Source organism: Falco biarmicus, chromosome 5, assembly GCF_023638135.1.
Source record: "Falco biarmicus isolate bFalBia1 chromosome 5, bFalBia1.pri, whole genome shotgun sequence".
Lineage (NCBI taxonomy): Eukaryota > Metazoa > Chordata > Aves > Falconiformes > Falconidae > Falco > Falco biarmicus.
Window position 1 is genome coordinate 41,773,986 of NC_079292.1, and position 26,677 is coordinate 41,800,662.

General features: G+C 35.1%; 1 protein-coding gene across 1 annotated transcript in view; it reads left to right on the top strand.

The window, feature by feature from the left end:
• ADAMTS20 (ADAM metallopeptidase with thrombospondin type 1 motif 20) overlaps positions 1 to 26,677 on the top strand; it is a 100,880-nt gene that overhangs the window by 43,482 nt on the left and 30,721 nt on the right. Inside the window, exons 12-28 of the mRNA XM_056341449.1 lie at positions 1,987 to 2,132; positions 3,512 to 3,693; positions 3,787 to 3,923; positions 5,085 to 5,202; positions 8,560 to 8,655; positions 9,950 to 10,116; positions 10,223 to 10,352; positions 11,416 to 11,542; positions 12,225 to 12,435; positions 12,952 to 13,116; positions 13,843 to 14,007; positions 15,709 to 15,831; positions 17,177 to 17,284; positions 18,510 to 18,674; positions 18,894 to 19,184; positions 19,501 to 19,662; positions 20,409 to 20,585. Coding sequence (XP_056197424.1) covers positions 1,987 to 2,132; positions 3,512 to 3,693; positions 3,787 to 3,923; positions 5,085 to 5,202; positions 8,560 to 8,655; positions 9,950 to 10,116; positions 10,223 to 10,352; positions 11,416 to 11,542; positions 12,225 to 12,435; positions 12,952 to 13,116; positions 13,843 to 14,007; positions 15,709 to 15,831; positions 17,177 to 17,284; positions 18,510 to 18,674; positions 18,894 to 19,184; positions 19,501 to 19,662; positions 20,409 to 20,585 — 2,670 coding nt within the window. The remainder of the gene's footprint in view (positions 1 to 1,986; positions 2,133 to 3,511; positions 3,694 to 3,786; positions 3,924 to 5,084; positions 5,203 to 8,559; positions 8,656 to 9,949; positions 10,117 to 10,222; positions 10,353 to 11,415; positions 11,543 to 12,224; positions 12,436 to 12,951; positions 13,117 to 13,842; positions 14,008 to 15,708; positions 15,832 to 17,176; positions 17,285 to 18,509; positions 18,675 to 18,893; positions 19,185 to 19,500; positions 19,663 to 20,408; positions 20,586 to 26,677) is intronic.

Genomic DNA, 26,677 nt, shown 5'->3' on the forward strand with positions numbered 1-26,677 from the left:
GTATAAAATTTCATTTTACAACTCTGTCTTTTCCTGAGATCTCCCTTCAAGTTACTGTAAATATTTTTGTGGGTGGAAGAAGAACCTAAACTCTAGATCACTGTCCCATATTTGGATGCAGTATTTGTGAAGGGAGATTTAGAATCTTCAGCCTAAAGTAGGAAATAATTATTTTCTAAGATGCTAATGACAGTTCTTGGAATGGCAGGTTCTTAATGTTTTCTGATACTTACTTTATGGCTGCACTATGTAAAAGTCTATGTTTCATTGCTAGGTACTAGATACTAGGTACAAGAGGGTTTGAGTACAAAGGTACCCTGAGAGAATCTTGAAAAAACTAATAAGAACTAACAGTAAGCACTACAGTGAGAAATCATATGCCCATATGCAGTGAAATAATGGTGCCTTTTCGGTGTTTAGTTAAAGCATTAATTTTAGCATCAAGCAAGTGATTTTCTGGCCAGTTTGCTGGATCATTTAAGTGGTTGATGACAAGATAGATCTAGCTTTTGTTCTGTGTTTGCTTTGGGCTTCAAAATCATCTTTAATGGTCCTGTTCTTAAAGGTAGCCTTTCTGGGCTTAAAAGATATGGCTCATGTGCAAGAGTGGGTGTGATGACAAATTATACAGGCAGGCAATTTTATCACCAACTTGGATTAAACTCAGGCAGAACTCAGAAAGGAGAATTTGATTCTGTGACAAATTCCTATTTTGAGAACAAAATGATTGTTAGCATATGATCATAAGTATCAATATAATAAAAGCATATACTAATTAGAAAAATTTGCTTCTAGGAATTATTTTATGCTGTGATAAAACCACCGAACAACATTTGAGTTTGGTGTTATTCAGATGTATTCAGCAAGATTGCATACATAATTTTGGTATGTTCAGCAAAATGTCTGTTAGTTAATAGTTCCTACAGTAAACTTATAACTCTTGAGAAATTCTATGTTAACATATGGTATCTTGTAAATATTCTATTTTAGTATGTTGTGCTTAAATATACCACTTCGGATTTTCTAAAGCATACAAGTGAATTAGAATTCCAGCTGCCATAAGTCATCAATAGGATTAGCACTGGTAATTCCTGCAGGTTCTTTGGAAAAAAATCATACATGCACCAATCATAACATTTTCATTTAGACTTTTTGGTCATGTACGTTTTGAGTAACCACTGAAGTGGATAAGTATTTGCAGAGTCAGGGACTTAGGTGGCACATACTTAGAAGCAAGAGATTGATCACTTGATTCTTCTGACACACGCACACCCCCCCCCCCCCAAAAAAAAAACAAACCAAAAAAACCCTAGTAATTACAACTTTCTATAAATAACAACAGTTTATAGATGTGGGGTGGTGAAGTCTCAAAACTGACATGACCACAGCAGACTAGTCTTGCAATCTTCATAATCTTAATAATGTAAATCCCAGGAGACAAAATTACACCTTTATGTAAATTTTTAGTTGGAAATAGGTAGTTCTTCAGCAGGAAGAAAATCTGAAGTAATAGACATTGCAATGTAGTCTCTTGCTCTAAGAATTATTATCTAACTATTCATTTAGTTTTAATGGTAATAGTAAATTTGTTAAATTACTAGTAAATATAAAATTTCCGTAAAATATAAATAAATAAAAATAAATAAAGTATTTTACACCTGTTATAGCTGTGAAAGACTTGAGTTCAAGCATGAATCTACAGCATCCTCTTGCTTCAGCATAAACAAGGTCTTAAATTCTTGTCTGCTTTTCCCAAACAATCCCACTGTTCAGCATCTGGTAGTTTTCATAGAGAGCAAAGAACTCTAGACAGCGGTTTTGAAAGTATGATTACTGGGTAAAAAAATGTTAAAGGAATTTGAACATTTCATAAAATGGCCAGGCCCAGATTAAGACCAGTGAGCCCTTTAAATTTTGTTCTTTCTGTGCCTAAAATTTGCAGTAACCTTTTACGTACAAATTTTATTTTGTTTGACAACTGTGCAGCACTGCCGCCATGGAATTTGTGTGAGCAGAGAAATGGAGACGCGTCCTGTAGATGGAGAATGGGGACCATGGGGGCCTTATAGCTCATGTTCGAGAACTTGTGGAGGTGGAATCAAGAGCACCACCAGGCTGTGTAATAGACCAGAGTATGTTTTTTACTATGTTTTACATTAGTGCATGATGAAGACATTACAAGATAACAGATTGGTTCAAAACAAAGTGAACGTATTGTGGGTTGTGCAAATTGGTTTGAAGCACCAATAAAAAAAAAGCTTGTTTCAACCATGTTTGAAAAGAGAGAAGTCTACAGACTCTAATATGCAGATAAATTTTAGATTCCTCTTTTCTCTCAACTATGTGATTCATATTTATAGATATTTCTAAAGGTTTATTTTGGAAAAGTCTTTTTCTCTAGTTTAAATGCTGAAGGTTTCTTTATACATGGAGATGCTTTCTTTGGAGTAAAAACTGCAAAAATAAATAGATATATTTCCTGGTAATCCTTTAGTGAAACACTTGATTTGTGAAACACTTGATTAGCTCTGATGATAGGCTTTTTCACAACATCACCACCAGTAATGCCCCCAAGGAACACTGGTTACAGCAGTGTCATTTACAACTTACCTTTATAATGCAAAACTTCCATTGACTGAATAATTAGATGTGGGTTTCATTCTCTGTAATAAGTGTTTATGCAAACTTTACCCTCAACTTCTCGGGAACTATAGCTGCAGCCTGGGTAGGTTCAGAGTTTTTCCTAGTCATGTCGTCTTGATACTATCAGTGGGAGAAATGAACCTTAATCAAATGACCCCAGGTGATTTTTTTCTTTGGTGAGGAAGAAGCAGTAGACTAGATTCCCATTAGGTATGCCTCTGTCAGTCTGTAGTAACTGATAGCATCAATATGCCATTGATTTATTCTTTTTTTCTTCCTGAAGAACCTGTTAATACTGAATTACTGTGTAGCAGTGTTATAACAGTTAGGAAATATATTTTAGACTTTACAGTAAATGGGGTATTTTCCTCAATTTTCCCTTATTAGCGGTTTTGATTCCCAAACTGAAACTGGTATCAGGACTCCAGGAAAGTGTGCCAGCTCCTAACTATGTCGTCTGTCTTTGTCACTCTGTGAAATAATAATTTCAAACTGAGGGAGGTGCTGCTTCTGTAAAAACAGGAACGTAATCTCAGCTAAAGGGATAAAAGCCATTAAAGTTAATAGTTCTTTTTTCCAGGCAAAATAATTGACTATAAAATAAATAAAAACATAATAGATGTTGATATTTATCAGTAGCCTGATTACCAACTACCTCAGCAGTAGTATTTTACATGGACTTTTATTTTCTTCACTCGGGTGTAAGTGTATGCATGGTGCAATAGAAAATGAATGTGTGGAAAAGTCAGTAACAGATGGCAGAATGCTGTTTGAGATTTTCCCCTTTAGATCAGTGGCTCACGCCCCTTTTCATGGAAGACAGCAATTTTAGAAACTGAGTGTGTCTACATTTACCTATTTTTGTTAGACCAAGAAATGGAGGAAAGTACTGTGTTGGCCGCAGGATGAAGTTTCGCTCATGTAATACTGATTCATGTCCGAAAGGCAAAAAAGATTTCCGGGAGCAGCAGTGCTCTGAATTTGATGGCAAACACTTCAATATCAACGGTCTTACGTCTGCTGTTCGCTGGCTTCCAAAATACAGTGGTAGTAAGTAATTATAAGATTTTTTCAATTAATGAAATAAAAATGTTACTGTGAAGTTCTAAAACAGACAAGAAACCTGTTGGATTTTCTTTCCAGTTTCTATGAAAGATCGCTGTAAACTTTTTTGCCGAGTTTCTGGAACAACTTCCTACTATCAGCTGAAGGACAGAGTTGCTGATGGTACTCCCTGTGGAGCAGAAACCAATGACCTTTGTGTTCAAGGCTTATGCAGGGTATTTAAATCTAAACTTATTAATTATTAAAATCAATTTTAAAAGATGGTAAAGTAGATACTAAATATTCATTCAAATAACCATTATTGAAAATATGTGAAGTAAGATGTTTTGAATTTACTGAAGTTAATTTTAATCCCTACCAAATTGAAGATCTGGAAATGGAGGCAATTAAGTGAAGAACATTCAATTCAGTCTGAAGATTCACAGTCTTTTCTCATTAAGCTTCCTATGTGAGAATGTTAATATTGTCAAAGTGAGCAGAGAGAAACCGATCCAAAATTGGCAAAAAGGGAGTAAAGAAGTGTGCTGTGCATTTATTGCAATCATATTTCTGCTGTCAAATTAGTAAAAAAGAAGGAAAACTCAGGGTAGCTAGATTGTATTTATTATTCCATTGCAAAATCAGGAGGAACTGACCCTTGAAAGGGATCATTTCAGCATTCTTTGCTTAATAACAGTTACAGAAGTTCCACAAGATTTTCTTGGGAGAAGCAAGGTGCTACATTTTAATAACTCTAGGCTCTTGTCAAGCCCAGGTGTTTTACTCATCACAGTGAAACTGAGTAAATTCAGGGTGAGGAGAAAATGCAGCCTTTTTTATATCGTTGAATCAAGAGGACAGAGGAAATGACAGAGAATTGTCCTGTTTATCACACTTTTTTAAAAAAAAAAAAGTTTAAGTAAAGATACATACACAAAAACTGTGCTATTAACCATCATAGCCTACATGTATTCCTTTGCTTCTTTTGCAATAATCACAGACTTTAAAAGAATTGATGACCATGTACAGATACGTGCTGCTTTTAGGTTTCCAAGGGTTTTTAATGTAAATATAACTTAAAATTTGTACATGATGTTGAATATATTTAATACAAAGTCTTTGCATACTGTTATATATTCTTAGGCAGTTCATGACATATTGTGTTTGGATTGTACATTCTTAGTACAACAGCACTGTTGTGTTTTGTCCTTAGATCACAGCACCCAAACCCATAAAAGGTTTTCATGAATTGCCAAGGAAGACCAAATAGATAGAGTGAATAAGAATATTTTTGGGGAGTGGGAAGCTTACATTGTTTGTTTTCATTGTTTTTCATTGGGCTGAGTGACATAGGGCTATTGGGCGGTGGGGGGGTTGTTTTGTTTTGTTTTTTGTAGCAAGCAGGCTGTGATCACATTTTGAATTCCAAGGCAAGGAGAGACAAATGTGGAATCTGTGGTGGTGATAATTCTTCATGTAAGACTCTTGCAGGTACTTTCAACAGTGCTCGTTATGGTATGTTTGGTTTTTTTTAAATCTTCATGTGCATTTTAGTATGGCTTAGAAATTTTTACATTTGAAGAAGTGGGATTTCAGTGTATGTTCTTTAGGTCCTCTGTCAACAAAAAATATCTCTGACTTTGTCACATGTGCCCTCTCAAGGATGCAGAGGCAAACACTGTTGCACAGTAACCCATTCAAGGGGCTGGGGGTGGGTGGGGGGAATAAATCTATCTTCTCCGTGGTCAAAACAAAAGACACAAAAGATACGATGAGGGTAAAAATAATTTGAAAGGAAGAATGCTTCCTGCTTTGCATTTTGCATTCCCTTGTCTGACACTCTGCAACTGAAGGACTTACACCAGTGTCTCCTTTTGGTAGTGTAAGAGATAGCAAGAGGTCTGTGGTGTGAGCAGCTGATGAGATTCCTTTTTCTCCTATAATGAAAAAGATAGCCTGTGAAATGTGAGCCTTCTCTTTCCAGAGAACACAGGCAGCAACGTTTGCTCTTTCCTCTTCATTGACATGTAGTGAATAAGAAATTTCTGAATAACCCTGGTAATTCCTGTTCCTTTGATTTAGTTTCTCCAATAGAGCTAGTGATAGTTCTTCTATATGTAGTCCTTTCTGGGAAGTATGGAGAGGCTATTGTATGTGTGTAGCAGTGCAGTTAAGTAGTTAGAGCATGGAACATAAGGACAGAAGTCTCCAGGTTAATATCAGATTCCTAAAGGCTCCTTGATGCTATTTCACTGGTTTAAAAAGACCACAGGCGAAGTGAAAATGATACCTGGAGAGGTGCCCAATAGGATCTTCATAGAACAAAAGAATTGCTGGTCAAAGAGGAAAGTATGCCCAGCATTCTGTTGGATTTGGGGGTTTGTTTGTTGTTGTTGTTGTGTTTTTTGGTTGGGTGTTGTTGTTTTTTTTCCCCTGGCAGATGGCTTGCACCAAGCAAAAAGTACCAAAAAACTTAAAGGTGGGATACAGCTACCCTTCCCATACAAATGCATGTAACTTTTCTTGTGTCTGTCCTGGGAAGTTGGAAGAAGATACAATGAGCTATTAGATACTGGATTTCTGAATAGGTGGTCAAAACACTGAAGGAAAAGAAGTATTATTTTGATAATTCTGAGTAAAGGACTGTCAATGTTTTTGTTTTCCACCGCTATGAAAGATTTTTGCTTATAGGCAGCATGTGAATTTTGTCACAAATAGATTTGATACAAGTGACATTTACATGAAATTGCCATTTACACAAATATGGTTGAGACTGTCACTGTCTGCTTTTTATCAGCTTTGCATTGTCACAGAAACTTATTTGTTTCTAACTGAAGTTGGAGGGGAAAAAAAAACCAGCCCACATTTTGGAATGAGGAAAACATTGTTCTGTTATTGTGTTTTTATACTTAGTTGAATGTTTTGAATTATATTTGAATTCTTGGAATTATAGCATGCAAAAGATGATACTGGATTATACTACTGGACAGTATGTTAATCATTTGGGGTTATCACTCAGGTGCAGGTTATCACTCAAGTAGCAGTGCAGCAATGCAAACAAGAGGTTGTAGCAAGCTGATCACTAAAACTTCAGTGTCCATGGGAGGGCTATGACATACATAGGCTAATGACTGAAAACATTGTCTGAAGACACATTCTTTTCCGGAAAAGTTTGGATCGTTAGGTTCACAAGACGAGTATGTCAAAGTTTGTGCACGTGATCTTTTTATTTTAACTTTATTGGGTCCCCTTCCATACCTACACAAATCTTTTTACTAAGGCAGAATTTGGAATTTGACAATAGCAGCCTGTGGTACGTGTTTGTATTCATACACTTATAATGTCATTGAGTGTTTCAGCACTGGTGAAATGATCAGCAGAAATTCATTGCAATGATATACTTAGCTCCAGGTTTAGCAAACTGTAATCTAATTATGTACATGTAATTATTATGTTGGCTATTGCATCAAATTAAGAGTATCAGAGGATTTCCTGGAAAATGCTTGTTCTCAGTGCCTTAAGGTGTGATTCTTCTCCTGTGTATCCTTGACAATATGCTATGTAATTTTGTTTATAGTTTCCTCCCGTATATCGTCTTCTGTCATTCTGTTACCACAAGGTCTTCAGCCTGTGAGATGAGAGGCTTTTGTGTGTTTTGGTTTTCTTCCCAGTCTATTGGAAGATTGACCAAAGGCTGTGCGTTTATCCAGAGCATGCAGTGTGTCAGTTTGCAATTGCAGTGCTGCCCCCAGCTGGTACATGCTATGGACCGGTGATTAGATAAAATGTTCATTTGAATGCATGGCATAATTTTAATAGATTAAAAGCACTGAGAAGTTAATGAATTATGAAATTGAAAAAAATATTACCATTTAAATTTTTACCCACAGAGGTGAGTCAACTAACTAAAGTGAATTCACAGCAAGACTGTTAAAACACAGCAAAATAGGTAGAAAAGTTAGCAAAATTTATATTAATGCTTCAGATTGCATGTTTTTGTTTATTTTTGGTTTCCAACATTTGCCATACTCAATTTTTCTTTAGACATAAGAGTCTTTTTGAGTTTGTGATGCAACTGTGAGTAACATTTTTTTTCTTTAACCTATGCTTATAAGTGACAGATCTAAAAAGTAGATCTTGATGCATCTTACTTTGTTACCTTATGACAAAGCTACCATAACTGTAGTTGAAAGCATTACAAGAAATGATGACTCATTTGTGAAGCATTTCTATTTTGAAGGGAACACGCTAGGGTAATGTTTTCAGTAGCAGAATGTGAATCAAGCATGGCTAGTTTTTCTGATATGTTTGCCTATGTGCAGGCCTGCAACACTGCAATATTTGAGTATTTAGGACTCGATCTTTAGAGTGCTGTCATGCAATATTCTTGTGTAACAGGGGAAAACTAACCCAATTGTATAAACAGGGAGTGGACATATTTCATGTTAAATGACTTATTCAGACTTGTATAAAAGTTATGTGGTTAAATTGTGAGGAGCCACGATGTTTCCTGAGCCCCACTTGGTATACTTGACTGCTTTCTGGAGTAGTACTGCTCTCTAGAGATTTTTCTGGGTAGGCTGAACTCGTGTTATTGGTAAAGAATTGAAATCTCATTTCTGAACACAGGAATGAATTTTACTGAGTTATGAAAATAAAGGTTCAGTTCAACTGATTAAAAAACAAAACAAAAACTAACAACAAAGATATCTATATATGAAGATACATTACTTTCTTAAAACATGAAGGCATTCTACAGTGGTTGTCACTGGTGCACTGTAGGGTTTTGTGAATAAAATTTGTTAAATGTATGTTCATATTTACTAGTATTTGACTGATTTTGTATATAATTTGTGAATAATTACATTGCAGGTTACAATGTTGTAGTAAATATTCCCAAAGGAGCAACAAACATTGATATTCAGCAGCACAGCTACTCAGGGAAACCAGAAGATGACAACTACCTTGGTAAAAGCCTCCTGTGTATAACATTGCTGGATAGTTTTTGTGCTCTTGCCAGAGATCTGCTCTAGATGTGTATTATCAGAAGTCTGATAAAGCCTTTAGAGCAAATATCTAATTACATTGTATCATCATTTGCCTGAGTCTTGCTGCAGATACCAGTTTTCAGAAAAATGAGTGAGATGGTGTTAGGTTTCTGCTTCTTAAGTGTGTGTGTGTTTGTCAAAGAATAAGAATTATAGCACATTGCATCATTTTATCATTTTTTTACTTTGTTGTGACAATGTTAATTAAAACTCCACAAGTGAACTCAGGTATAATGCAGGTATTTGGGGGTTTAAGTGTTGGAAGCATACATTTTGTTTATAAATGAAGCAGTCTGACCTTCAGCAAACTTATCAGTTGTATCACATTTCTTTTTTTCTGTCATGTCTGAGTATAAAGATCACATGTTGATAGTTTTGCAAGTGTGTGAGTGGAACAAAGAATTAATAAGTATATTTACCAAAAATCTTGGTTGTTCTGTTTCACAGTACTTGTATTATACCTGAAGTGCCTGCGAGAATATTCGTGCCTATTTTCCTTCTCTTCTTCCATTACCATCCCACACAACAAACTTCGGTTTTCAAAATGTTTTCCTTGCCACCTGTTGCCCTGTTGTTGCACATGCACCTCGCAGGACACAGAAATAAATCCTCTACCCCTGACAATACCTACCATTTCTAATGTTGTAATGCTTGAATAGCGTGCCTTTACTAAAAATTTATTTTTATTTTTAAATTTAATTTTTAACTTATTAATCTTTAACTTATTAATCTTTATTATTGTAAAATGCTCACTGTATTAAATTATTATTATAAATGCTTATTAAATTATTTTATTAAAAATTTACTGTTAAAAGCCATTTGACTAGAAGTAGCTCTAGCGAATACAAGAATGTGGGCTGTAGAATAGGCCAGAAATACAGATATTTGTTGTTTCCTTCTACAGTAGCAGAACCTAACCAAATTTAAAAGTGTTGACTACAGTCAACCCATCAGCAGAACAAATATTATTAAAGTTGTGTTGTTAATGCAGAGAAAATCCATGACAGTTGCTCAGCTGATAGTAACAATAACCAAGTTACTGATGGTTAGGATTGCATTAATGCATTAGAAACTGTTTAATAGAACTTGAAGTATTATACATGGACTAAAATAAAGCTGAGTGTTGATGAGAAGATACATTATTAAGAGTTTACATTGATAGAACCTTTTAAATAAATAGATTATTTATTTCCAATATTTTATGTTACTTATAGCTTTGTCTGATATTCATGGAAATTTTATTTTGAATGGAAATTTTGTTGTAAGCATGTCAAAAAGAGAAATCAATATACAAGGAGCCATTTTTGAGTACAGCGGTTCAAACAGTACGATAGAAAGAATTAACAGCACTGATAGAATCGAAGAAGAGCTAACCTTACAGGTGCGTGTTTACTTTTTTCATAAGTTTGAAAATTTGTTACATGATCATTATGTTCATAACATGTTCAAATTCACTGAAAAACAGCTGTCATTTTATCTCAATTAAGGTTTTGTGTGTAGGGAATTTATACAACCCTGATGTGCGTTATTCATTCAATATCCCAATAGAAGATGGAAGTGATCTGTTTATGTGGGATCCTTATGGACCCTGGCAAGACTGCAGCAGGATATGCCAAGGTACTGTGAATTCTTTTATCACCAGAACCAAAGACCTGATGGCATTTAAGATGGCATTTACGTATTCAGGTTTTTCACCTCTATTAGTAAAGGAGAAACTCAGCACTCAGTAAACTTCAGGTGCGCAGTGCCTTTAAGGGCAGAATGGCTTCTGATTTTGGTTGCAATTTTCGGTATTTATGCAATGCAATTTTACATTCAAAACTACGTTTGTGTTCCTTTCTTGTGTAGCCGTAGGAGTGGTTTATAAAAAAAATATTTGAGTTGAACCAATTCTAATGCATCCTTAGAAAGCAGTGTTGTATATCTACTAATATTTATTAGGCTTCCATTATCCTATTTCCAGATGGTCATGGATTTGTTTAGTATCTTTCATATAAATTTATTTGTCTTTTTTTAGTTATCTGCTACCTGGGGCGAAGCTGTTTGAATATATATTTTACAAATTTTTAGCTGTTATTCTATAGGCCATTCCAGTGTAAAAATAAAACTGCAATATGTGTGAAACACAATGTGTACGTACACATATTTTTGATAGATACTTGTATTAGCAGGTACTAGAAATGCCTGTAGATATGTGGTGGTGAGTTTCTTCTCGTTTTGAGTCAGGTTGTAGAAATGTTCATGTGCTAGAGAAGCAGAACATCTGCCAGCTATGGTACTTCTCCCAGCACTCCAGACCTTTTAGGTACCCTGTGATCCAGTTTTCTGCTTCCTTAAAGGAAAGGATGACGACCTCTAAGTTAACGTGGGGGGTTGAAATGGTAATTAGCAAAGGACAGACATGATATATTTTAATACTTAGCCTAATGAGTAAATGCACTGTTGTGCTTTAGTTTTCTGGAAGCTGACATACTTTTGAGAACACTGTAGTACAGCTGAGAAGGCGGCAGGATTGTCCACTTGGAATGTAGTCAGCTGCACAAAGCAGAATCTGCTGTATACAATGATTAGTGTTAATGGGGTATCTCAGTTAAATTACTAAATGATGAATGAAATCCATTAGTGTAACAAGGCACTCTTATTTTAGCCCTTTATCTGCTTTTTTTGGTTCCATTTCAAGGTATTCGAAGAAGGAAAATGACATGCATACGTAAAAGCGATCATGTGGTGGTGTCTGATCAAAGATGTGAAGTTAAACCCACTGTACCAGATGTCTTTGAGGAGTGTAATACAGAGTGTGAATTAAGGTAAAAAGAGGTTCCTAACTGATGGAGCTATTGTGGTCTTCCATATTTTTATTGATAAAAATCAAAACAAAGGAATTTAGATTGCTTCATCCTCTGTCCCTACACCCCTCTCTACCTCCCTCATCCCTCCCACCTCTCCATCCTTTCCTCAAATCTGTTGGTATAATGGATTTATACATTATGTTTACACTCCTGAATCTAAGTAGAACTTTTCTAATTTTTGTTGGTAAAGTACACAGTCTTTTGTTAGGCTGTGAATCTGTTCTATGTATCCTGGCACAAAAACTTGTATTACTAGGTAGAATACATTTTTCACCAGAATTGTACCCACAACTGGAACTAATATGAAACAGACTTGTGTTTTTGCACTCCAAGAAAGCCCATGCTGAAGTGTTCAGAGGAATGAACAGTTAGAATTATAGTTTACATTTTTCAAAGTCACCTAAGAAATTAAGACAAAAGATCCTTTAAATTTAAAAAGATATTTTTAAACCTATGAGTCAAATTCTTTTATACTGCTTGGAAAATTCCATGATGAGGTAGATTTTACAGTTTTATCTGTTCCCTAAAATGCATATCTATATTTACATGACAATGCTTGGTACTTTCTCAGAGTGCTTTGTTTACTGTGGTCTTATTTTTTAAAACATATTTAGCTTTCAGTAACAGTTTATCCTTGTAGGTGGCACAGTGTTGGAAAAAGTGACTGCACATCAAAGTGTGGCCCAGGGTTTCGGTCTATAGAGATCCACTGCATGAAGTACTCTATTTCAAAAGGACTCAGTGCTCCGGTGGATGATAAGTACTGCGCTGATCAGCAGAAACCACCAGCCAGGGAGCCCTGCCACGGTGACTGTACGTTAACAAGCTGGCACTACACAGAATGGTCAGAGGTACAAATTCAAAACCTTATAATGTACCATTATAGTTCTGGTTAGCATTCATATCAAATTTTTATTTCTATATAAAAATTTTTTAGTTAGGTAACTAAAAGAAAATAATGTTTGACAAATGCAGGGTTGTAGGAGGAACTAATACCAATCTTCATATTTTAGCCACTTCCTTTTATTTTTTGTAAGAAACTGTCACTAGTTTTGGATGTCAGCGGAGAAGATCTGGTAGAGGTGTATATTTTATTTACAGTCTTAATAATTTAGTTCCGAGAGGATTTTGGAGAAGGGGAATAGGTATAATTTCAGCTTTAATCTTCATTAAAGAGTTTTTTTCTTGCAACTGCTAAAAAAAGCAAATTTAACTCAGGTGAACATGTTAGCTATTTTGGATTAAATGTAAGACCCATTTGTCTAACACAGTCTTTAATGTCTTTCACTTTTAAGACTGATAATGTATTTTGACCTGATTTTATCACGTTGTGGTTCCTGTTTTGTAATATTGTTTATACACTGTAGTGTTCTAGGAGCTGTGCAAGAGGTGTCAGAACCAGAGAAGCTTTTTGCATGAACAACTTGGGTCGTCATCTTCCTGACAGAGAATGCCAGGAACTTCCAAGGGTTGTAACACAGAGTTGCAATGAATTCTTATGTCCAAGCTGGTCTGTTAGTGAGTGGAGTGAGGTAAAGTAGTGTGTAAAACTTAAAGACGCCTTTGGTCCTGGTCATCAATATTAATAAAGCTGCTTTATGTGTTTGGGGTTTTTTTGTTCTGGCTATTTTGGGGCATATAATGATAAAAATACAGAAGTCCTAGGATTTGGCTGTTATATATCCCAGATGAACAAATGGCATGAGAACTTCAGAAAAACACACCTAGAATTTATTTTTCTCTGAAGTTTTGTTACCTTAAAATGAGGTAGTGAAGCTACTTAAAGTACATCTATCTAATGTAATACACATGCCTGCCTTTTTTATGAGGCAATGAGAGCCATCCAGCCAACTGAAGAACATAATTATATCCATTTTATTATGGATTATATGGGTATAAAAGAATCATGGATAGTTTAAAAATTTTTCCTGTGAAAGATATGATATATGCACTTATATTTTAAACAAGTATTCTTTATTCTAATGGAAATAAACAATCTGTACATTGTTCTCGTATTTTTGTAGCTTTAGAAACTTAATAGTGATCCCTTTGTATTAGTATTTGTGTTGATGTTTACAGGAAATGGAGAGTTCATAAATTAACTAGTTTTGTTGGACTAATTACATTCAAGCAATATTTTTGTTATTTATGTGATCTTTAAAATCCAATTGATTACTAAAAGAAAGTGAAGCCGTTAATGCAGATTCATGTCTTTATGTCCTGGTTTTGGCTGGATTCTGATTCTAATGATTTTACAGTGTCCTGTGACATGTGGCAAAGGAATGAAGCATCGTCAAGTATGGTGCCAACTCAATGATGAACAACTGAGAGATGGTTTCTGTAATCCAAATGATAGACCAGAATCAGTAGCACCATGTGAACTTCATGAATGTGCGTCTTGGCAAGCAGGGCCTTGGGGATCAGTGAGTACATAAGGATTCCTGGCTTCTTGTTTTCTGGGTCAAACTATGAGTGATCACAAAACAGTATGTTTTAAACATTTTAATTGGATCTTCAGCAGTTACTTTAGTTAAATTGATTCACATGTTTATTTGCTCCTATTGGCTATCTAACCTGTAATTTAGGAACACCCACATATAAGTTAAATGCCTAAAAGAGTCATTGACCCTGAGCCTTAATATCAAAGGCACTTTTAGATATGAATGTATTACATTCCAGAATAATGAAAATGTAGATAGCAAACTGTTCAGATGAATGATACAGGTAAAAGATGAAATATTTATAGGTGTTTGGGCATATTTAAATGGTAGTTTTAATTAAGATAATAAAAGCGTATGCTAATAATAGAAGGCAAAAAGTCTTAGTATTTTGTTGTTATGAATTTTTTTGACCTTCGGTGCTAAAAGATCTGCTATCTCTTTATGTGAAAGTGCTATTGAAAAATGTGTTCCTGTTTGTAATGGTGCTTATCTCATGTATACCAGAGTGGCTCCAAAATTCTGGAGAAAAGTGAATTAATTTGTGAAGGAAACATTTGTCACCAAGTAGATGAGAATTAATTAAAAAATAATAAGGTACTCAATTTCATGGAGCTTTCTTAAGATCAGGTTACTCAAACCAGCAGAAATGTTGGATTATTCAGTGTTTCTTGGATGTTAGTGAGAATTCATAACTGAATAGCAGCTGATGCTTATTTCTTACATATAGCTTGATAGTAAAATACAGAATAAATATACCTTTGGAAATTAAGTATATTTTTAACTTAAACATTTCTTTTGTGTAGAACTTTTGTCATGTAATATTTTTTTCCACATTAGAGATAACTATGCTGTTACCTAATATAACATTGGATACCTTTTGAGTAATCTTTTGATCACAAGGTGCTGGCTTTCCATTCCTAGAAGCTAAATGTAAAAATGAATCAAAAAATTAATTCAACCTTATGATACAACTCTTCTGAATAAAAAAAGCTACTTGTATGGCCTGGCTGGAACAGACTGTACAAGCAATTTACCAATCCATGTCACTGGAGATGAGCTTTTCATTGCCATTTTTCCACTGTACCATCTGGTAATAGCTATCCACAACTTGGGTTTTACCAGTATTTGTGCTTGAACCACAATGTTTGTAGGATGGGATTTATGTCATCATATTTTCAGGCATCTGATATTTTAGGTGCCATCTTTGAGTGTACTCTTGTCAAACTCTATAGTGAAGGGAAAGACATTTAACACCTGTAGGTAGTGATTCATTTGGAAACCACCCCTTACTGCCCCCATCCTCCTCCTTTCCCTATCCCAGTTTTTATTGCTGAGCATGATGTTATGTAGCATGGATTGTCCCTTTGATCAGTTAGGGTCATCTGTCCTGGCTGTGTTCCCTCCCAGTCTCCTGCCCACCTCCAGCCTCCTCTGCAGGGGAATAGAAGGAGGAAAATGGGAAAGCCTTTATCTTGCACAGGAACTGTGCAGCACTAACCGAAATATTGGTGTGTTATGGACACTGTTTAAGCACCCTATGGTCTGCCATGAAGAAAGTTAACACCATCCCAGTAATCTTCCTATTCATTCTAGAAAGAGTTTTAAAATAGAAAATGTAATTAAAAATTATATTGATTATAAACAGTGCTATTTCAAAATATGTGAAATTATTGACTTTAACAGTGTGCCGTAACATGTGGACGTGGATACCAGATGCGTGCAGTCAAATGTGTTACTGGGACTTACAGAGTTATTTTGGATGATGACAGGGAATGTAATGCTGCTACTCGTCCCAGAGATAATCAAGTAAGTTAAAAAATACCTTTCAGTTGATTGTATGTTTTAGTTAAAAGCATCTAAATATAAGTGTTGTCTGCTGACTCTTTGAAGGAACTTGCAGGAAACTAGTTCTAACATGAGGAAAAAAAAAAAAAAAACCCTGAAACTATTTGCTTTTTTCCTGAACTTCAAATTTGGCCTAGGTAGTTAAGTAAAAGAAGAGTAATTTGGAGATGGGAGATTAGGAAATGTGGTATATGACTGAAGGGGTCTGAAGGCCTTTGATTGTTTGGGGCAGGGGGACCTCCAGCATGTAGAATATTAATATTATAAGGAGACTGCTTGCCATGATGCTTAATAACAGCACCTAACTGGCTTGGTATTCTCTAAAGTTCTGCTTGTATGCAGTTCTTCAAGGAATGACATGGCTACTTGAAGAAAGTTTCAGTTGTTGGAACAATACTAATTCAAAACTGTGTAGACACGAATTATGATTCGGTGTAGTATTAATATGTTTCTTTACCTTTTCTTCTTGTCTCAGTTTACTTCATCGCTTGCCTTAATTTAAATCTATCATTTTTCAGAAGAAATGTTTTTAATACAGTCAGTGGGTTTACCTCTAACTAAAAACAATTGGTGTCTTAGGTGCTATATATTAATATGTTGATCTAGCCACCAGATTGAAACATCCCGTTTATATCCAGCAAAGATGGTAACCACATACCTCCTTGAGGAGACAGACTCCTTCTGGTCTCAAGGAGAAGAGGAAAAGAAAGGATTCTATGGTCCAGAGTAAACCAGTCACAAGTTACCAGCCCTCTGATGGCTTCTTGAATAAGATTTCAAAATATAAAAGCCAAATAACTGGTATAAATTTACCTCCACATATGTGTGAAGACACTGGATTTGAGTATGCTTTGTATTTTGAATCGTGGTACCTGTTTGGCTGCTGACTGACACTGGGTATTTCTGTGTTCTCAGTAGCTGAAGTTACAAAGGACAGGACAACACATCCACTGTCTTCACTCAGTTCTTTGGTACTGCAGGTGACTATGAAATAGAACACGGTAATGTCTATGCCCCTTGTCTCCAGCAAGTTGCCCAACACAGTTCTTTCTCAAAGTGCAGACATTATGAGTTATTACTAATGCTGTTTAACATTTTCTTGCCTCTCAGTTTAAGCAAAACACAAAAATTCAATGAAAAACCTTTGAATAATGCCAGGGAGAAGTTAGAAGGTGGTATTTGTTTGTTAATGCTGGCTTATTGTAATGGTAGGATCTATCTCTGTGGAAGCCATTTGCTTTAACATTTGACACTTACAAAATATGTATTTGAAAGCTGTTGTGTTTTGTTTTCTTCGCCCCCACAGGAGTGTGAATTGCCCTCTTGTCCAGAAAATACAAAATTATGGACTACTTCGCTTCCTCTGGTTCATGTGGGAAAGGTGACCCAATGGAGATATGGATCGTGGACCCCTGTATGTAATGTAATCGTGGTCACATCTTGCAGAGCAGTCCTCCATTTGTTCACCCATTTTTCCATAAAGGTCTCATTAATATATTTTCCAGACTGAAATCTGCTTAGGAAAAATTTTAAAGGAATTCTGTATTATTTTTTTCCCCCTAAGAACCTGTTTCTGAAGGAGGAGATAGACATTGCAAGCAACCACTGTGTGCTTCACATCTAGCCAGGGAAAATAAGGAGGAGAAACAACAGGAATTTAGGAGCTGGGGTTCTGAGCAAAATAGCTTTCATATGATTGAGAGTGAGCAAAGAAGAGGGTGGTTGGTTTTTTTTTAATAATTGGTTGGTTTCTGAGTATGGAGAAAACCTTTTATTCTAAAATATGTTTTTTATCTTTTGTATGAATAGCAATATTAAACAGTTTGGGTCTTTAAAGGTCTAATTTTAAATAATTTGTAAAATGAGCATTATAAAAATGGCTTCTACACAAGCTTTGTTTAATGTTGGAGGTTTTGATTTTGATAGTGTTGAAAATGAAATTTATTTAAGAGCAATGTGAAAATTTAAAATTATCTATAAAAATATGGGGGCGCCTGTTAATCCCTTGAGGTTCTTAACAAAGTTTATAGCACAATTATATCTTTGTACAGCTATTAACTAAATAGCAGTAAAGAGTGCATAGACGAAAGAAATTCAAGAAACTCTTCACTAAATCCACCTTGAACTTCTCAGCTATAAAGGCATCAGAAAGGGCTCAATGGAATATGCTAACATAAATTAGAGTGGCAAATGGATTGTGAATATCAGTTTTCATTTTTAAAGTTGATGTAAATAATTGCTTCACTGTGTAATAACTAGAATGTTCTGGAAGTTACTTTCTAATGTTTCTGTTTTTAATAAATAAAAATCTTGCCTTTGCAAGGCAATATAATATAATGTGTAATGATTCCATGTTATAGTTGAAATGCTGCCTGTTCAGATACACTGAACTGCTTCACAAGAATTAAGGCCATGCAAATCAGTTCCAAGCTGATGAGAATTCTTAAGGTCTTAAACCATCTGGCAACATTTCACTTTCCTTCCTATATGTGTGGCTCTATCAACATAACATGGAAATCTGGTTCTCAGCTTTTAATACTAAAGTCAAGCTGATGCTGAGCTATGTTAGTATTTTAGATGACTGCATGATCTTGTTTTGGTCTCCTAAAGTGCGATGAGCTTGGATTATTCTCTGACAGTGCTCTGCATCCTGTGGGAAGGGTGATCGTGCTCGCTATGTGAGTTGTAGAGATGCTCATGGAGGAATAGCAGATGAATCTTTCTGTGCTCATTTACCACGACCAGCTGAAATTTCAAGCTGCTTTAGCCCATGTGGAGAGTGGCAAGTTGGAAATTGGTCCCCTGTAAGTATTAATTGTAAATTTTTTTCCATGTGTATATTCAGGTTATGGGTCAAAGTCTCTGATTAGAAATGGGGACTTTGTATTCTGTGCAAGTGTGATACAAATGGCACCCCTTGAAAAAATAAAGTATGCATTTCTTAATGTCAAAAGTAAATATAAATGTCTTTGGTTATTAATTATCAAAGTTCTGTCACAAATGTTGGGTTAATTTTTGGTCAGTGCACAGTTACGTGTGATACTGGAGTAGTAACAAGACAAGTTATCTGTGTCAACTATCATCAACAAATCAACGAGAATTACTGTGATCCTGAAGGCCGCCCTTCCAAAGAGCAGGAATGTAACATGCCACCATGTCAACCAGTTTATCATCATATTCCAAAAATACATGACCATCCAAGCCATTTTCCAGAAATAGGTTACCTTCCAATACACCATCCACAAGACAATAAAAACCAGTGGAACCATCCCTCTGTGGGAGGATATCAATGGAGAACTGGACCATGGGGAGCAGTAAGCATTATTTTTTTTTTAATATATTAATTTGTTTTCTCACTTGTGTGTTAACATTTCTAGAAATGTTATTGCAGTACAGATTTGGTCAAAAAAGCAGCACAATAATTTAAAAATTATTATTATTAAGAACATATTAAATTCAAAATATATTTTCCTGCAATTTCGACTTTTAAGTAGTTCTAAACAGTAGTAATTTTAATTAGAAAATTTCAGTTTTGAAAGTTAAAAAAAATAGAATTTTAAGTTTGAAACAACATATTTTACATTTTTCTGATTATGCAATGGTGATACATCTGTTTACATGTTTTGGTAGTGCTCTAGTACTTGTGCAGGTGGATTTCACCGTCGAGTTGTAGTATGTCAAGATGAGGAAGGAAGAAGTGCTAGCTATTGCGATGAGGCAACAAAACCTCCAGAGTCAAGACACTGTGATTCTGGACCCTGCCCACGATGGAACTATGGAAACTGGGGAGAAGTAAGATCATTTCACTTCCAAAGGGAAACGTTATTTACCGCATAAGCTTAGAAATAGTAACATAATTATTTGACTGTAAATGGAACCGAACACTATTTTTTTCCTTATTTAAAAAGAGTGTGTTTCAACCTGTTTAGATAAACTTTGTTCTTTGTTCTAATCCAGAACTGTGGTGTAGATATAAGCAGTATAAATATACATCCAAGTAAGTATTATTTAATAGCTCATTAGAAATGAGAATTGGTATTTTTGTCTCGTATTGCAGAATTACGGGAAAACTGAAACCCCAAAACCACATTGTATATGTATTTTACACTTAGTCAAAGTTAGACTGTGAGAAAATGTGCCCAGTGTGTGAGTTTTCTTTTTCCTGGCAGGGAAAACTAGTTTTAGGACCAATTTCCATCTTTTCCTCCTGTCAGAGAGATATATGCACATTTATTCTCACAAAAGGTTACTTCTCCTTGATCGAGTAGATTCTCTGTAACTGAGACTTTTTCTGCTTTTTGTAGAAAATTACTTATATACCAAAAATATGTTGTTTGGTAAACATTTTGGTGGGAGAATTTTTTTTTCATTATATGAGATAAGACCGTAAGTCCTTATTCTTGGATTTAGTGTCCAGGGAATATGTAAATAAACATAGTAAATAATACCATGTACTGATTATTGCTATATCTTTTTGGTTTAATGGTATGTGATGACTCTCTTAATAAAAATATTGGATATAAAATTCTGTATTTCAGTGTACTCAAACTTGTGGAGATGGAATAAAGACAAGACTGGTGATTTGTCAGCTTCCTACTGGCCAAATGCTGGGTGATCAAAACTGTGAAATCCTAGACAAGCCACCCAATATGGCACAATGTAATGTGCATTCTTGCCCTGGTGATGTTTCATGGCATCGGGGACCATGGAAATCGGTACGATAGCATTCACTAATATTTTTTGCTTTCTTGGTCTTTCTGTCGCTCTATTTTTTCCTTGTCTTTTAAAAATGATATTATTTTATTTCATAACAGTGAAATAATAATGCATGTGGAATATATTCTATGTAGTTTTATTAAGCAATTGTTCCTGCAGTCACTGAATTAAATGAGAAACAGCCATTTCGGTGGGAACAGTATCACGGTCTGTAAAACATCATAGGGAATATTTTGAAAATTACCAGAAATCATCATAGCTAATAGCAATACCTAATAGGTTGTTCTATTTTGGAGGGTTGTGATTTGATCTGTGTTTAAATTTAAAAGTATATGCTGTAATTTATACTGTAGTATTACCTACATATTTATATTTGTAAAAAAAAAAAAGCTTTTTAGTGCATAACTTTTTTCTAATAGCATATTTCTAAAATAACTCACACATGTATATTACACTCTGTCATCAAACATTTTACTCCATATTACGTGTACATTTGTGTATAAAAGTTTATATTTGTGGTTTTGAAACAGTGACTAATTAAAGCTGTCTATGTATAATTATGTATGTAACTATAATATGTTATTGTCTACATGTCACTGTCTGTTAATGTGTAAAAATGCCTACAGTAATCACCATTAATCTTTAAAATTGCCACTAGTTAATTATTAACATACTGAAGTAATCATAGCAAGCTTTACAATATAGAGTATGTTATATTTCCCAAGCTGTGAATTTGAAACAATATTTATTATTGTGCTCAATGATGAGGAGAATAATAGCAATCGAAGGAGGTTGGATCCAGTTCTGGTTCCATCGAAATCAGTTAAAGACCTGTCATTAACATCCCTGGGAGACTGGCTAGGACAACAGTTTTAATTTTTATTTTTTTATTAATAAAATTCTGTAATTTGGTTCTTTGATCTAACATGGAAGCATTTTAAAAAATATTGTTTGATTTCAACTTTATATAAACACTAATAAATTACCTAATCTATTCTAATTTATTGCCAAAAGACTTTAAAATGAAAGTTTGAATTAATAATTTACACAGTTATCTCTTTCTTCCACTGTGCAAAACAGAGCTTTGGGTTTGTGTTTAACAGACAGGGTATCTTGTTTAGCCATTAGCCAAATATTAGTAGTGACTAATGCTTAATTAATGTATGCAGTTCAGGTGCTGAGAAGACAAGCAGGGCGTTTAGCACACAATTGCCTTTGAACTTCATGTTGGTTTTCCTTTTAGATCAAAGGTTATTTACGGCCAGTTCATTCCCGGGGTGATGCTGCAGTTTGTCCTGCATTAATAGGTTACCTGTAACCTAACATATGGGTTAGTTTTGCAAAGATTTTCATGTTGGTTTATATCTCAATTGACATAATAAACCATTTTTAATCTTTGAAAAATGAAGTTCAGAATGGAAGCTAGTTATCAGAGAGAGTTTGTGGCTTCTTTTTTATACATGACTGCAAGCTTTATGGTTATTCAGTCATAGTTTTAATTTCATCATGCTGTCACGTGGTGGTGTGCAGAAGCAAATGTAGCTGATTCAGGAAATAAAAGCCGACTCACATATTAACTATGCTGTCACTTCTTAGTAATTTAGCTAGTTTGAACGCTGCCAACACAGAAACTTCAGTTAATTTTTGTTGCTGTTTAAATAGAGCAAACTTTATTCGCTGAGGATGACTATGATGAAACAGCAGTAACAGCTTTAGTCACAGACACAGTTGTAGCCTAGCACAAATGACTTTTTTTAGCCTTCACCTATGGGTGTTTGACTAGAGAGGTGATAGTTTGGCAATAGATCGTGGCTCTGTCTATCTTACGCCTTTCTGGCGTACAATATGCTCTAATATAGGGGAATGTTAATGACTGGCCACTTTCTGGAGGCTGGAGTCATCAAGCATGTCACATATACACTTACTGACTTCTCTATAAAGACAGCAAGAACCGGATAAAAAACTATTTACATTTTTTATAAAAGTATTGAGTAATATTTATGTGTCTGCACAGCAATGCATTATACTTTTATACCTACTAGTGAGATGTCAATGTCAAAACTTAAGTATAAATGAAATGTGAGAATTCCCACATGTATTGCCATGACAGATTCTTCTGTCTTTTACTTCTGGCATGCATGGCATGTATGTAATACATGGAGAGAGTGAGTAGAAGGAAGGGAATTCCCGAGTAATTGCTTTATGTGGAACAACTCCTTGACCTCCTTGAATATTGGCTCTGTGTCTGGCCCAGCTAATTCACAAATGGGTATCAAAATTACTTTAAAAACTTTTTCTTCATTCTGATGTAGCTTTGTCTAAACTATATCTGAACTAAAAACTTCGCTCATGGATTATTCTGGCTTTTACATATCCAGACAGTTTCCTCTTGGATTTATATTCAAGCAGAAATAGATTCAGAAAGAGACAAATAATCTAAGACTAATTCAGAATGCTGAGTCAGGAACCTGATCCACCATGTAGAAGGATTGCTCTAGTTTATCAGTTGTCAGTGTCTTTTATGCTGTCTTCCATACTGGGGCATTCTATCTTTTTCCGTCAGCTATCCCTGTATATATTTGAGGATAGAAGGCTTCTAGCAACATGCCTTGTAGGTACATTTCTTTCTATTTTTCTTTGACTTTACACAAGGTAATTCAAGTAAAACATACCTTGTAAATGCAGAAAAGGGCAGTTGCAAGGAAGGCTGTGGTTTGATTTGAAACCAGAATTCTGGTGACGCTTTCTGCAGTTTAGCAGCTATGGGCTGTTACACTTCAAAGCATCTGTCTGTGACCACCAGAGCTGACTACTACAAAGCTTAAAAGCTGTGTACTCCTCTGCTGATCTCTGCAGTTGTCCAAAGGAATATGAGGCAAGTAAATCTCAAATTCTAAAGGCTCGTACCACTCCAGGACACTTTCTCAGAACTATTATGCATATTCAGAAACTTTGTTTCTCTGAATCTTTGAAAATTCAGAAAAGTCCAATGTTTTCATATCACGATATCCAAGCCAGAAAGAAGCGCTAAAGTTTTACAGGGAGGATGACTAGGAAACACATCCTTTTGCCTGGAACTTGAGTTTGTTTGATGTCATTGAGAGACCCTGTCAATGACCTTTTTAGAATGTAGCTTGCAACTTCCACCCTCTTAGTTTTGTGCAAGTTTCTAACAGAATTTTCTTTAGTGAAGAGCTGAATCATGCTGCTCTCATTTTTTTAGAATTTTTTTTCCTTTCTGCCTTTTTATCAAAACCCAAAGGAAATGGAGTGGGTCTACACCCAGTCTGTGCATCTTGAGGGACTCTGCCTTGTTTTCAAACAATATTGGTGTTGATTCTTAATGTAAATGAGGAATGGTTGTCTAATATTTATCAGCCTAAATGCAAGTCTTTCAAAATTTGAAATATTTGATTTCAAGATTTCACTGCCTAGTTGGCATGTTTCTAAGTACACTACCTCTTTTTTGATATACAAAAATTACACTATAGATATGTGTATCTTGATATATACATATTTATAATGTATTTATACATTAAGTAATACTTGAGGTAAATATAGCTGCTTATTTTAATGGAGTTGCACCACCAGTAAATTTGCCCCATGCATCTTAGATGTTTTTCTTCTAGACTACTCCGGTTTCATTGGTGAGCGATTGAGACAATGAACCACAACTTCATGAAAGAATGAATAAATTGCAAGCTAAAAAGTATGGAAACCATATGTCACAATATATAATGTCAAGAAAAATTCCATAGCGTTCTGAACAGCTGGCTAAGAGTACTTTTGTTCTAGTATAGATTTTTATTGTATCCCTTTTTTCCACAGCGCGTTATTGGGTTTTTGTGTTTAGACCATGCAGTAAGATTTCTGGTTTGTTTTAATTTTCAGCAGAGTGGTTCAGATTTTCTGACCCTAGTGACAAGAAGTTGGTTTTAACTTAAAGCATGAAATGAGGGAGTGTTACAAATTCACAAAGATACTGTAAGGTTTTAAAACTGAACTGTAATGACTAGAATTAAAAACTTCTTCTAGAAGAGTTGTAGAATAACCTGTATCAATTAAGTTGAAGAATGCTGCTTTGTTACTTTCAGTACTAAGCTTTTTCTCCGCTGCACAGCGTTTCCCATATCCACATGCTTTAGCATTCTTAGCCAAACAATCATCTGTTACCTGACAAAAATTATGTGGGAATATAATCAAATCAGCTGTTAGTTGGATCAATGGTTATGTTTAGATACAACAAATCTTCAGATATATAGTGCAGATAAATGTACACTCTTGCAAAGCTTTCATTTATAGCACCAATGTAAAGTGGCTATACTAGAGAATAAAATAATTTTAGCAGTGCTTGGCTGGGAAATAATTTGGCACGCAGTAGCAAGTTAGGAGATTTCCGGTGCCAAAGCCTTGACCTTGTACCTGGGCAAAATGTGTGATGTGAACATACATTTTGTTTTATTCTTCCTTCTGCTGTTTAATAGGTGATAACTCTTTTACTCATCTAGTACACTTTTCTCAGTGCAGTTTCTTTTATGGTACCTTCACTTCAAGGATTGTATTTGACTGCTAACTGAAATTTCCCCTTTTTATCTCAATTTCTTTTAAGATTTTGGTATTTACCTCTTGGTTAAGTGGTCATATCTTCCTTTCTAGTCTCTTTTTCTATGCCTCCTAGGCAGGTACTGTACAACAGAAAACAAGTGTAAATTTTGCAAAATTCCTGATACATATATGCTTTTACTGTGCTGTGTACCTTTCATTTTATTTATTTTCCTAAAGATATTATGGAGTGTAAGGAGGAGTTACACTGGGGGAATAAAATAGGCTATTCATATATAGGAAGACAACACCTTTTGGCTTCACATAGTGAGGAGAGTTTATTCACATTTTTGGACGACAAAGATTTTGCTGTGTTTAGGAGTTTGATTTTATTTTTGGTCCCAAATACTTTTTTCAGTGCTTAGCAAAACCCTTGGAAAGCCAGGTAGCCAAACAGCAAGGTTCCTGTTTAGGCAGTCGTGGTAGAAGCTGAGTTACCTTGGAAACTTTATACTTCATTAGGGCTTTCATTCTTGTATGAGTGGATAGCAACCTAAATTTTATCAGAGACATTTTAATCAGGTACGTCACAACTTGAAATGCATGTTTGCTCCTCATACTTTCTTGTTCCTTCAGAGAGAATACATAGCTGGATTACTGAATCCAGATTGTAACGGTGTTTACCTAAAGGTCGTTGGAGTAGTCTATTATCAGTAAATCTTCATGGCACGTTTGAAACCAGATGGCTTACCGTGTGCCTGCCTTACCTGAGCAGATGCAGCACCAGAAGCTGCTGTAATTTGAAGTTAACAACTATTGCCACAAAAGTGAACGGTTAAGCCTTTGCTCTGTACCATCTTCAGTTTTACCTCAAATAGTCTTTTTGAGGTGTCCTGGTTTTCTCATCTGCACAGTTTCACATGTCATTGTGCAGCTTTCTTACTAAGCCCTATCATTTACAGTTCAGAGCGTAGCAAAGTTAAGGTCCATCTTGAAGTTTTTTTCTGCTTGACTTTCTTGAAAACATCTACATTTGGAATTTTGTTTGAATACTAATGGAAAAGAATTACACTGTCTAATGTGAATTAATTGTAGTGTAGTCATCAGCACTTTGTTTTCTTACATTTGTCTTCTTAGCATGTTGGGCTTCATGCTCTTTTACTTCACATTTATATTTTGGGTTGAGATATGACGCATCCAATTCTTTTTGAAGTTAAGACTTAGGAAGAGTTTGTCCTAAAATTTTACCATATACCAATTGTGAAGTCAAATAATAACTGTAGAATTCTTTTCTGAATTACTTTTTAAAGTTTTTAAAGATAGTTTCTGTAATTAAAGGGACCTTGGATTGGAAGTGGACAGACACAACTTTTCCAAGAACAGTACTTGTGCAGAGTGCTTTTACACTGTTCTAACACTATTAAAAGAACAAAATGCTGACAACAAACTAGTCATGTCAATTGTACTTTGTTGTTAGTAAAGAAATTAAGTATCCCAGACAAGTGTTTCACTCACTAACTGTTCAAATTATATTTTCTAAAAAGTCCCA